General features: G+C 46.0%; 1 protein-coding gene across 6 annotated transcripts in view; it reads right to left on the bottom strand.

Moving 5' to 3' along the window:
- tenm2a (teneurin transmembrane protein 2a) overlaps nt 1-14,062 on the bottom strand; it is a 199,958-nt gene that overhangs the window by 36,618 nt on the left and 149,278 nt on the right. For all 6 annotated transcript variants that reach the window (XM_047584604.1, XM_047584605.1, XM_047584606.1 and 3 more), the window contains one exon: nt 8,235-8,473. In XM_047584604.1, the coding sequence (XP_047440560.1) occupies nt 8,235-8,473 (239 nt within the window). The remainder of the gene's footprint in view (nt 1-8,234; nt 8,474-14,062) is intronic.

Here is a 14,062-nt window from a genome sequence, read left to right as displayed (position 1 = left end):
AGACAAAATGAAACTGCTGAAATTGATGTATTTAGCTTTGTGTTGGCATAATTTTAAGCATTTTCTTTTCTGATCATAATTGCCGTAATTACTGTTTTCAAGCTGCATTGGAAGGCTTTATTAAATGCCATGCCAATAAAGCCTATCTGAATTGAATTGAACTGACAGACTTGGGGAGAACAAGGGAGATAGTGTGACTTGGGCTGTGCTTCTTTTTAATCTCTGTCTTCTCACTCATGTTCATTTCTGCAGACACGCACACACACACACACGCAGAGACAGACGCGCAAACACGGACACACACAGACACACGGAAAGATCACAGAGAAGCAGGTTTAACAAGCAAACGAGTTGGATTAAAAATAGATCAGTTGCTTCATGAGGTTTTTTATGTAATCTCGATGCATAATTCAGGGAGGCAAAGTGCTCGGCAGTATCATCTGCGAGAGGCGGCATCTGAAGGAGCTGCAGCGCACGTGGTCCTGTGACAAGAAAAGGGAGGACGGATGATGGACGGAGGGACTAGCGAGATGAGAAGGAGGAGGTGGTGGCCAGGCTCGGAGACGGGGCCAGCGGTCAGGGGCTCTCGGAGAAATTGTGCCAAACCTCGGCGAGGAGGAGGAGGAGGAGGAGGAGAGGAGCGAGGAACAGAGAGAATACTGGAGGACAGCGAGAACTGAGAGAATATTAAAGAACACATAAAATCCCCCGAGGATGAAAAAAAAGGGCAGCAAAACAGGCTACAGATGATGTTGCAGAGAAGAGAGGAAGAGATGAATAAAGGCCCCCACGGAAGAAATGAGGGAAAGGGAAGACGACAGCAAGTGGGGAAAAGGGGGTATGGGGGGGGATTTAAGGGATGGATGTATTCATTGACTAGTATGGGTGAGAATATACGGTTGTGATTCATCCTCTGACAGTAAGTGGCTCCCAACACAGGCCATCAGACAGATATACAATGCACGTGCCCGTTTTGAGAAATATTTATACGTCTCAGAGTTAAAGGGTGTAAATGGATTTCTGCATGAGGGGGAAAAAAAAAAGAGGGAGGCGGAGACGGAGAAAGGTGACTTTGTGGCACCGAGCGTCCCCTGACTGGAAAATATTGTATCATCATCATTCTGTTCTCTGGAACATGCTCCAGCTGTTCAAACGTGCTCCTTTGCCATCTCAACTCAGCCTTATCATTGCATATTTACATGGAAGCCTCCCTCACTGAATCGGCTGTGATGCTCCTAATTGCATCAAAGGCAGACGTTGGCCTCTTACATGTTTTTTTTTTTTTTTTATTCGTGTGCAAGTCAATAGACACGAGGAGCACAAGCGTATGCGCGCACACGCGCATGGGCAACACACTTTCATTTGTCTTCTCCCCTGGCCATCGTGATAAATGCATATTAACTGTTCTAATTCACCACTAAATTAACAACTCTGACCTCAATTAGGGCAGTAATTGTAGCTGAGACCAGCCCCCCTATCCTTGGCTTGGCTTCTAATTGGTTTAGGAAGCCTTTTCCCAGCTTTTCTACCTTTCACCCCCCCTCCCTTCTACTGCTTCTTTGAGGCGCTCACTCAGCAGCCTGAGAAACAGTTTGTTGGCCATAAGAAACAGAAAACACACATACAAAAAAAAGCCCCTTCCCTGTGACTCTCTGTAGCACTTGCAGGTTCCTCTTTATCACTGGGGCGCAGGGGTGGGGGGTGGGGGGCAGAGTTGATATTAAAGAGACTGAGTAAGGAACAGTGTGCTGCCCCAGGTTCTCAATAGTCCAGTCCATTTGGGATATTTCTCAAAATTTACTGCACAATATCCACTTATGCAATCTATAAATAAAGCAGCCTTTTCTCTCGGCTAAGTTTCGAAGGCGCTGCTCTTGCTGAGATCATTTAGAGTCTCAGACAGAGGGACGGGGGCGGCGGTTGGCTGGTGCCCTCGGGGGTCATATACACTGAGAGAGACAATTTGTCTGCTTCTGAGTGTGTGCGCGGATCTGCGTATGCATGCTGAAAAGTGCACGGTATTAACAACAAGCGCCGCGCGCGCACGCCTGCAACCCCCGACGGGGCCCTCTCACCCAGCTGATGCAACTGAACTGTAATTGACTGCAACACACAAGGTTACGTGAGTTGCTCGCAGCTCCTACCTGCAACTCGCTCAATCAACCAGCCAAAATGGCTTCCTCATTGGCACTGAAATATTGAGACAGCCAGACGCAGTCACGTGTGATTGGCTAAATGAAAAGAGATGTGAATCTGAGTGATGTCCTCCTTTCTGAATCCTCATTTCCTCTTCAGATATCTGTACCCTGACCCTCCCTCTCCCCGCATCAGCCCACTCTGCCTCGTCTCATCCCGCCCTACCTCGGTCCTTTCCCTCCCATCGATCTGTATTAGAAACAGGATATGAGGAACTATGCTATCTTATCACAGATCAGAGAGTGGGGAGAGAATGAGTGAGGACGAAAGACGGGGAAAGAGTACGTTCTGGGGGCCAAGAGACGGAGGAAGCTGAAAGAAAGCGAGAGACGGCGAGAGAGGAGAGGACGGCAATTTCTTTCACTGCGACTTCATCCATCTCCTGTTTCAAACACGCGACTAGTGAGGCACCATGGGCCTAATTGGACTAACGACTGAGGCCAGATAAGACCCGCACTAATGAATAAATGAATGAGGAAATAACTGAATGAAGTGAGCCGATGCGCGCTAATGCAGCCAAAATGAACACCGTTTGGCAATGACGTCAGTGGCGAGGCAGATCCTGGGGTTTATGCACACATCAAACCGTGGAAGATTATTTCCTCTTGCACTCGTACAGAAACTCCAAGTATACAAACAGAGAGTCAGAGATGAATATTGGCTTCACGACTAAAACAACTGCGCGCCCGGCTTTTGTATTAACCGACCTGCGCAGATGACCCATTCATCCCTCTGGTGCAGATGGTATAGCACCTTGTGCCTGGTCCTGGCTATGCCCTGACCCTTTTCCAGGACTGGCAGCGTGTGGTAAGATCCTAACCTTTCTCAGTGCGACAGGCCCTGCTGCTGTGGACACACGCTCCACGTCTGATCCTTATGCCCAGGCTGCTGCATTCGCCATATGCCCAACCGCACACACACAGCAAATATATATATATACGTACACAAACACCTACGGCGGCATGAGCGACACATCCCGACCTCTAGCTGTTCCACCTTGGATCAGCAGAAGGGAAGCCACATGCGAAGTGAGAGTGAACTTTGGGTCAAGGAGCTCGGTTTGGAAAGCAGCCACGTTGTAAGACCTGCGGGTCCGGCACAGCTCTCCGGCCAACATCGTCGTCAAGATGTTTTTTTTTAAAACTTTTAGAAAACACGGGAGAAAGTATGGAAAAAGTATCGACCTTGTTCCAAAAAATAAAAAATAAAATGAACAACATCCACTAACTTATTCGTAAAATCTCTTCATAAAACGCACGTCCTTGTCTGAGAGACGATTGGTACAATAGAAAATGAGAGAAACACATTTCTTATACAAGAGCTTTTCTCATTGCATTTTTTTTTTTTTTTAATTTTTAATAATTCTTTTTTAAATAATGACTGTTCTTACTCCCTCAGGTATCAAAAAAATATTCAAATAAAACAGCCCAAAAAGGGAACATAGCCAATTCAGAACAAGTTTGGCGCATAATTAGCAACTTATTTGCATTTTCTCATCATTTTAGTTCTACTCCCAAAAGCATGGACGAGTTTATTATTTCCCCAAATCCGCTCTGGGCTTGTGAGATAAATCTTGGTGGGTCCAGATATGAGAAAAAAAACGAAAAAAGAATTAAGAACAATTATTTGTGCTTGAAAATCCTGAGTTAGATGTTAAATTTTCCTAAATATTGCTTTAACGACTCAATGCTCTTGCAGCTCTTATTTTGAAAATAATCTAAATTATTCAGAATCTACAAACCAAGAAAAATCACTGAGCGAATTTGGCGTTAACTTGCCGCTGCAAAATCATTAACATGTAACGTTATGTAAGAGAACTGTAATATAAATGCACTGAAGTGAGACACTTACAACCAGGAAGAATGGGCAGTAAGCGATTGTGATCAGTCTGGAACAGCACGACAGCCATGATGGATGGAAAGTGGCCGGCTTAGAGGCATGAAGGTCACACTCGATGACAGTGCATCTGTGTGTGTGTCTGTGTGTGTGTGGGTCTGTTTAATCAACAGACAGGGGAGCTGAAAGTAAGACTAAAAATACATTGTGTCTGTGTGTGCATGTGAGTGTGTGCGCGTGTGTACTCTCATTCATCAGTGGTGACAATACCATGTGGAGTACGCCACTGTGCCCGACAAATTCAGCAGTCACACACACGCACACAATCACACGAAACACTCCCGCAAAGGTGACACAAGCGCCCGCTAGCAAGTTTACTCATTGCAGTCAAGGGCACACCTGTGTGTGTGTTTGTGTGTGTGTGTGTGTCTGTGTGTGTATTGGTATGTGAAAACAGTCCACCTGGACCCAACTACTTTGACATGTCCTCGATCTTTCATCTATCAAACCAGTCTCACCTCTCATTTCTAAACACAGTGCATCTCCTCTTCTGTCTGTTTTCCCTCCTTCTGTACATTTTCCGCCCTCCGAGGCTCTTGCACCTCCCTCTGTTTTCATCCTTTCCAACTTCCTTTGTCATCAACACCCGCCTGTTATTGTCCTCCGGTCTCTTTCTGTCCTTTCGTCTCTGTCACACTCCCTCTGTTCTGTGCTCGCTGTGATCAATTAGGAGACATTAGTCCCGCAGATATTCCAGGTGACAGAAGCCTCAGGAGGCCGCGCTCTCCTTCATCTCTCCTCCTTTTTACCTCTCCCGAGTTTCTCCTCTGCACACCTGGCCGTCCTGCCACTCCCACTCCTCCTCCCCATCATCTTCCCTTCTTTTCTTAGCAGTGCAAACAACAGACCTCGCTGCCGCATGCCAATCTCGCGCTCTCAACCCTCACGGTGCTGACAGTGACACGCCAACCTCAGCGCCCCTCTCCTCCGTCTCCCCGCCGATTTATCCCTCTTTTTCCTTCCTCCTTTTACGTTCCCCTCTGGCCTCTGTGCGCCAGCTCTACTCCATTCCTTCTCTATCTTGCTCTCTCCAGGTTGCCATTCACAATGATGGACCCGTCTTTCCTCCTGTATGCCAACCGTTCACCTGTATCCTAGCAACCACCTCTCCTTTGGCTCCGGTGCTCCATGCGGAGCAAGCAAACAAGACGCCGGGGGAATGAAGAACAAGCACTCTCGTTTATCCTCCTCCCTCCATCCGTTCAGTCATTCCTTCACAGGGAAAGAGGAGGCCATACTCCACTGGAGTTTGGAACAAAACTCTTAAGCTGAAAATGCAACCGCCAGTGCCCACGAATCTCTGACACACACAAATACACACAGAAATGCGCGGACTCACAGCCGCGCATGCTTTTACCCATTTTGTGTACGTGCGCGCGTTCATCTCATCCTCGCGGCTCGGTTCTAAGAGTAGGAACCAGTGAATAAGCTTCAAAGAGAGACCGTCGGCCGTGCTCCTGAAGCACGCCGCCTTTCTTAAAGGTTCTCAGCATGTACACGTGCGTGTGTTTCTCGAAGATTGTTCAGCAATCTTTGAGGCTTTATTTACGGTCCTTAAAAAAACGAAAAAAAATGTGAAAGAAAGGAAAAGAGAGGGAAAAAAAACCCCTCTGAAAGGCGGCACACGCCTCAAAGCCTCAGAATCAGATACACACGTATTACGTGCGCGCATTTCATAGGAGGTGCTGACACACATACGCGCACAAACGTGCGCACCAAAAGAAAAGTGCTGCTCAGGCACATGTGTCCTGGTGTAATTTATGAGCGGGCTCCTGGGCGGACGCCTCAAAGGGGTCCTCTTCACGCTGCATGGCTCTGGGTGCTCTGCACAATTCCCCCAGTGAGTGCTGGGCCCACACACACACACACACACACACACACACACACACACACACACACACACACACTCATACAAGAAAGTACAAAATCCCCCTTATGAGTTGTGAACTTGCTGCACGATTAACGCTACAAAAAGCTAGGTAAACACAAGGGTTTCAGGCTTGGCAGCACTGCTACAGCTCTGTTCAGCACAGACAAAACACCAGAGAAACATTTCCTCACAACCACCGAAGAGGGGCCCCGCAGTTAGTAGAAGTAATAATAACAATAAAGTATCATTTCTGCCTTGTTCAGCTTACTGAATTATAGCCAGTTGGACAATTACATCGGTGGTAAAGCGCATACGTTTGGTATATAATAAAACCGAAATACAGGGAGTAGAGCTTAAAGGGAAATGATTACAAACTACTGCGCCTCAAATTTTATTAAAAATGCAGGATACAGTGCTGTGCAGTTTCTCTCCTAAATACACTGAGAAATAAATCTGTTAGTGTGGTTAACAAGCCAATATTACAAATTATTAAGACAGACACTCTCAGCGTTGTTAACAAGTTGCATGTATCTGGGAAGTACCCAAGTGGTGCAACAAGTCCGAAAAAAAAAACAAAAAAAAAAGAGTAAAAGAAGTAACAGCAGCAATTAGACTTGGAAACAGATGTACTTTTGATCATTTTCCTAATTAAAGTCTTCATCTTTATCTGTAATTAACAATTATATTTTTTGTCAAAAACAAATGTTTGTGTTGTTAATGAACCAAGTAAGCTCCTAAAAAAATAAATAAAATAAATTGCCGTTTTGCAGTTTCAATATTCTCTAGTACATCCCTGCCCTTAGCAGCGAGTGTGTGTGTGTGTTGCGTGTGTGTGTGTGTGCAGGGGAGGGGGGTTGCACTTTGTGATAGCTGTGGCCCTCCTTCCTCTCCCCCAGTCCCGTTTTTTTTGCGGCTCCATATGTGGCTGTCCACTGCAGTGTGACCGTGAAAGGCTCAGGAGAGGATGGATCTGTCTGTGTGCCCCAGGCAAGGGGCCTTGATCTGTTCTGGAGGACACACACCGCTCTCAAGGGCATTCCACGGGGGACACACAAAACACACAAATACACACAAATGGGGATACGAGCGCACGGGGCACACGCACACGCACACACACACACACACACACATACGCACGCACAATCTGGACACATCCAGATGAGCAGGTAGGGGCGGCTGTGGTCCACACATACACGAACTCAAAAACGGATGGAGAGATGGATGGTAATTTAAAAAATAAAGAAATATATATATATATTTTTATAAATAATGTAAAATATATTAATAATGTATGTAGAGGTGATGAGGGGGTTGTTCTTTCTGCTGATGCCACTGTTTCCTAAGATCCCCCCATCTGTTGACTCTAGTCTCTGGGGTAAGGGGCCAATCAGGGGCTCCGTGGCACATCTGCCTCCTTGCACACACCTACACACACACACACACACACACTAGACAGACACACAGTGACACATACTTACATTTTCTCATTTTCCGTTCCTCCTCCTTCTTCTGTCTCTCTCAAACACACACACACATACACAGATAGACAGGTCTGCATTATCTTGACCAGTGAATGAGGTCAAGAAGGAATGAAATCCATGCCCACACGGCACTCCCACGCACTCTAAGCGACGCTTTCTCTCTCTTCCACAGATCCACCAGCAGACAGCTATCAGAATCTCCTGATGTGCTCGGTAAGTGCTCTCCTCTGAGTATCTGCCACTCCTTTAAGTATGACTATCCTTACGTTCTGCTCCAGATCAGTGCAAAACATCCACTTCCCTGCTGGGTCTGTTAGGAATTCCAGCCTTGACTGATACCTGCTCAGAGAAAACAGTCCCAGTATGCTGCGGTTTATGTATCTTCCTGTCTGTTTGACTGGTTGTTTACTGATGCTGAGTAGAAGCCAAGGCTCCTGCTGAGGCCGATTTTGACAGCGCACCACAAGACTAAAGTGACAAAGCTAACGCCTTCTGAATTTGCTTCGTGTCCATGACAGGCTGCTAGCTTGGAAGTTTTTCCTTTTATTTACTGTCGTGCGGTAAGAATACAAAGAACAAAGTTCGTGCATTGTCAATCAGCCCAAAGCAAGCCGGACTAACTAACCTGAAAAAGAAAAGAGGTGTTTATGTGTGTACTAGCTCGTGTTACAGCAATCCGTGGCCATGTATATGTTCTCCTCAACATAAGAAACACTCTAATTAACACATTTGAAATGCAATTAACCCTCGTCATGAATAATTTATTCTCCTACTGGTGCGCGTTCACTCACCGATGAAGTAGGACAGCAGGATGGCCAGCAGGGCAGCGGCTGCGATGGCAGTCACCGCGGCGCACTTCCAGCTGCAGTACTTGGACGGCTTCTTTAATTTGAAGGCCGAGCGGGAGAAGGTGTTTCTGGGTAGCAGGCGAGGGGGCGGAGAATACACCGTTCCCGAGGTCAGGGGATAACCGGGAGAGGAGCTACTGAAGAGAGGGGTGGTGCCGGACGACGTCTTGAACAAGAAGTGCCTGAAGAAAAGAAAAAAAAAAGGTCATTCCACACACAGGCAGAGAAATGATTTCACTTCATACTTTTTGAAGTGTGTATATATATATATATATATAAGATAACTTGTTAGCTCTGCAGGAAAGTAAACACACCAATCTACCACATAATCAGAGTCCAGATGACAGGGTCACATATGTGCGAGCTTCTGTCCAATTTTTCTTTTCCGATGAACCTTTCCTGCCATATGGGTCGGAACATCCTTGAACTGATTGTGTCTCCAATTCCACCCTGCTCCATCCCAAGGTCTCTTTTTAACCTCCACCTGCTTTACCCTCTTCCTTTTTTTTTCTTTTTCCTTCTGTGCCCTCACTTCTCTTCCGTTCACCCCACTTACGTTGCCTCGCTTCTGCTCTGGATGGCTGGAGAGCATCAGTGCCGTCCCCCTTTCCTGTCCTCATTGTCCAGGTGGGGTCAGAGCTTAGGGAGAGGATAAAAGAGGGATTTGAACCATCATCCCATTGCTCATATTAGCCATTATCCTCGGCTATCACTGCACCTGCTCACCCAACTCTCCTCTATTGCCGCCCTCCCTCCCCTTCTCCGCCTATTTCCCATGTGATCTTTTCCCCCTGCCACTCCGCTCCTTCTCCTATTCTCCAGAATCTTTTTTGTTTAATCATGTCTTCTCCCGATTCATCCTTAGAAAATGCCCCCATATCTCCTTTCAGATTCTCCCATCTCTCCTTGAAGGAGCACTGTTGCATCAGAAGAAAAGAAAAAAAATCCTTTCACTTGAGGAATCTTTCAAAGGACAAAGTAAGAAGGACTTTCGTGAGACCTTTGTGACACCCTTTGTGACACATGAGGAGTAAGGCGCTGCCCCTACACAGACCCCAGGTGGTACGACAGAACCGAGCCTTCAGGTGAGTGCTACATATCAGAGGGGAAGGTCACTTTATTGTCTCGGAGTTGTCTGAGAAAAAGAAAAAAAAAAAAATAGTCTACCAGATTTTGTGGAACCTGCTTGTTTGTGTGTTTGTGAGTGTGTGTTCAACTGCCCTGTTTCTCCTACCCTTGTGATTTTTTATTTTTTTTCAGACCTTGGACCTCATAGGGCCGTTGCGTCAGGTGCTCTTGGGAGCTAATGGATTATTCTTGTACATTACAACATGCCATTATGTGTTTTCCGTAACTGCTCTAATATGATAACATTACACTCAACAAAGTAATTACTGTGATCTGGAAATGCGTTAACATACTCTGACGGGGAATAAACAAGCCAGCATTTTAACTAGATTATCTTTCCCACTTTATTTGGAGGCACACGGGAAAACTACGCTAAGTAAAGTAGGTCAGAGTTGAACATACAAGTCAGTCTGTTAACTGAGATGGAGGCTTTGCAATTATTTCACCACCTGTTCTCCCTTCCTAAAATTTGGCCACATTTAATATTTTGTTGGAAAAATAAAACATGACTGCGTGTCTCTTTTGCTAATCAAACCACCTTTTTTCTGCAATATTCACATATCTTACGTCCAAATAAATGGGCTAAATGACAAAAATAAGTTGCAGTTAGGAAAGAAAAAAAGGCACCAAGCCCTGAACTGGACTGGAAGTCAAATCGTGCGCTCTAAGGTGATGGACAAAAAAGTAACCGCAACAAAGTCGAGCATGACGCAGGTTTTAAACGTCCAACCTCAAGGAGAGAAGTCCCCCCCCCCCCCCCCCATATCAGCTAACTACTGCAAAAGGTTTACGTTAAAAGAGAGCTTTTCCTTGCTGTCGTTGCCTTGGTGCCTGCTCTGGGACATTGGGCCTCTGGGTTCTGTAAAGCATCTTGAAACAATCTGTAGTGTTATTGACGCTATATAAATAAAAATTGAATTGAACTGAACTGTGCACTGTGGAGTTGAATTTGGTTGCAACAATATTGGCTCTGATTGCTTGTGGGACAATCCAATTGCATGCCGAGGTTTCTTTTTTTCTTCTCTGCACTGGTTGAAACACGCCCGATAATGAAATCCAAAGGCCGTGCTACCACCGACTACAGGCAAGTCCTGCATAAATCACAATGGAACAAACCATTATTGCGAGTCGTCTGTTAACAACAGGTAGCTAATGTTAAAATATAAAATGTTTAAAAAGACATTACTTAGGATGCAACCACGGCTTTTTTATGTCATGCTCTAAGTGTCGTCTAGCCGAGTTCTTGGTGGGAAATTGAAGAGTTATCTAGCAGCATTAACTCCTGACAGCTTAATGTTTAATGTTTTGACCAGGGGATCATAAAAAGCGTAACACGAAGTTAAGTTACAAGGTGTTTCTTTATCAAATGGAGTCAGTGGATTCGATGAGATTTATGATTTGTCTTTTGCAGCCAGAACCAAGACATGTGACTCATATCAGAATAGATGTGTGTCACTTGCTGTCTTCTTTCTTCTGTAGTTCACTCTCTCTTCTATTTAGATAGGCTAGTAGGAGCGGACCAGTAATTACCCACCACTGTTACTGAATTGGATGATTGGATTTAAAACTGTGCTTAAGTGCACTTTGCGGCCTCCTATCCTTCCAGTGTCTTTAATCACTGCGGCTGCTTCTTAGCAGTGTGTCTGTACATGTGTCTGCCTGTCTGAAAACAGTGGGTGAAAACAGGTGACGTGCTCCAAGCATGAAGATTTGGTTTGGGAGCGCCGTTCCGCTCTCTGTCAATTATTCAGCCAGTCTGCGCTCCGTCTCCCCTATTCCTCTGTCATCATTTCATGCCACTTATTGTTGGATTCTTCCCTTTTTTCCCCTTCCACCTCTTCTCTCCTCCTTCCACTCCCTTTACCTGTCAGAGTAGTCAGTGTGACAGCGGGGAAAATAGGTGAAAAAGAAGGCACGGAGGGAAAAAAAAGACTCCAGACAGATAGAGGCTGAAAGAGCACGAGGAGAATGCACGCAAATGAAAAGAAAAAAAAAAACTGTGAGGTTATTGTCTAAAAATACCACACTCCGTGTCACCGCCATCAATTTTATTATGCATGCGCAAACCCGTATCCCCCCCCCCCACCGAACGCGAGGATGCACATGTATGTGTATGTGCACAAAAGCGCGGGTCTCCAAGGTCAAGCAGCATGCGTCTTCGCTTCAACTCATTTTCACAGACGTTGACACACTCTGTGATCGCGAGGCCAGCGATAATTAATTACGGTCCTCCTAATGCGTGCGTGAATGCAGGGAGAGGGCGAGCTGGTGAATTGCTCGCGCTCCGCGCGACACGGCGCTTATGATTCAGTGTGCTGGTATGCATTTGAACCTGCGCACTGATTTCATTTCATTCTCCAGCTTTGTTGTTTGTGTGCGGAAGCTCCACTGCGAGCATTGTGTGTGATGGGAATATGTCTATGGGCCCTACTAATTACAAGTAGGAATGGAAAGTGTCTAATGTGCTCTGGGGAGGTAATTGACATTGATTTATGTTGCCTAGGACTATGGAGGGGTTCTATCATAGGAGGCAGCCGGCAATCACAACTGTGTATCATTAGACTATGGCGTGTGTGTGTGTGTGTGCTTGTATGCGTGCTGCATTTGTGTGTGAATACTGCGGAATTTTTTGACAGTGGTCCAGCATGGAAATGTCACACATAATTAGAGAGAGCTGACAGAGATCCCCTTAACCAGTGCCACCTCCCCGTCATGTATCCTGTCTCACACGTGCAACACACACGCATATGGAAAACTAGCACACTGACACAAATTTGCATGGACTGAGACATAGGCGCGCACCGACGCAGAAATTTTGGGGGGGGCAGCCTTCCGTGGTATCGCCCTATACGTTGCGATCGAATGTTTAATTTGCATCCCCGCCGAACCGACAGCGACCTCAGAGACAGATAGAAGACAGAGATGAGGGCTACAGATCGGAAGACAGACGGGGAGACGAAGAGAGGATGCATTTTCACTCCGTTCCAATCCTGCTCCCCATTGAGAGAGAGGAGGACCTGGACAATTAACCACAGAACAGAGAGCATGCTGGGTAATTAGCAGGAAGTCAAAGCTCGCATTCCCCCTGAGCGAGCAAGCACACACGCTTTTGCGTGCCCACGCAAATACACACGCGCGCGCGCACACCGTGAAATGTTCACTTGCTCTGCTCTCACAAACACGTGGTGGCTTAGGGTAGCGCTCTGAGAATCATCATCAGATGAAGAGAACAATTAACAGAGGTCGACTCGGTACGGGGATGACCGAGAAGCACCTAAGATCTGAGGATGAAACAAAGAGCTCGGGGTGCACGGGTGCTCATGGTTCTCAAGGACGACGTCTTGAGAATTGTTGTAGGGGGGAAAAAAATTGGCAGGTGGATACCGTGCAGTGAGCATTTGCTGAGAATTGCTTTGAAAGAGGACAATGAGAAGTTGTGAGGCTGACTGATGTTCCTTACAAGCTAAAATATTAAAATCTATTATTCATGCATCCAAAATTTGCACCGAAAAGGAGAAGCTCTTCAAATGGCATTCTATTCTATTCTATCTTTGAAGATTTACAAAAAAAAAAACTGAGGCAACATGTTAGTTTGATTTTCTGTTTATTTATTTATTAAAATGAACCGAGGACCGAAAGGTAATTCTATTTAAGTTTGCCGCAATGGAACGTGTTTACCTTTGGACATTTCCTCCTACGCACCTGTCTACATGAAGCTGTAGGTGTGCATAACTTCTGCAATCACAGTCAGAACCGGCACATTTTAATTGAACGGCTGAGATCACGACTTCTTAGGAAATAATAATAACACGATTGACTGCTCGAGAGCTAAATTGTGAACCAGACGCGTCTTAGTGCAAGTATCTAGTTAGTGTATCTCCTGCTCTTGTAGTTTGTGTTCGGTATGAATAAACATTTTTGTGTTTACTCTGGAAAATGAACTGCAGATAAAAGTGAACGCTCATTTAAAAAAATAGAGATGTTTGTTTAGGTAATACCTCTGCATAAAATTATGGAATATTACAGTAAATACTGTGTGAGAGCAAGGTCGCATCATTAATAAACCTTGCATAACATTATGTGGTGGCCATGCACATTGCAGCAGTGCTTCCTGGGCCGAGAATGGATCATTTCGCCGTCCTCCTTCTTCATCTTCACCCCCCGTGGTTCCCACAGGTAGCACCTTCGTATCTGTCCCCACTGTAATGCATTTGAAAGTAATCTATGGCACCCTCTCGCCTCCCCCACCCCACCCTCTGCTGCTCTTTCCAGATAAATTGAGATGCTGCAGCCTTCTCAGCGATCTTAATTCTCCCCCAGAGTTGCGGCCCGTGGAGTAGCGGGCGCGGGGTGCGGGGGAATGTCCCGAGATCACAGAGAGAGATTGAACCTGGCATCAGGTAGCCAAGAGGCTCCAAGGGACCGATTGGAAATCAGGGGCTTTCTCAGAAAAATGCCGCTACACATGTACTCACATGTGCACTCGCATTCACGCTGAGGAATGCGTTCGATCTTGCTGGCTCCTGCTCGCGCACACGCACGTGCACGCACGCACACACACACACACACAAAGTGGCAGCAGCCATCTATAGTCATTTATCTCACACAGGTAAATGTATCCATGTTCCACGGGCCCCAATCTC

This window comes from Mugil cephalus, chromosome 5 (genome assembly GCF_022458985.1).
Source record: "Mugil cephalus isolate CIBA_MC_2020 chromosome 5, CIBA_Mcephalus_1.1, whole genome shotgun sequence".
Classification (NCBI taxonomy): domain Eukaryota; kingdom Metazoa; phylum Chordata; class Actinopteri; order Mugiliformes; family Mugilidae; genus Mugil; species Mugil cephalus.
The sequence above is the reverse complement of the archived record's forward strand: the minus strand, read 5'-3'. Positions and strand labels throughout refer to the sequence as shown.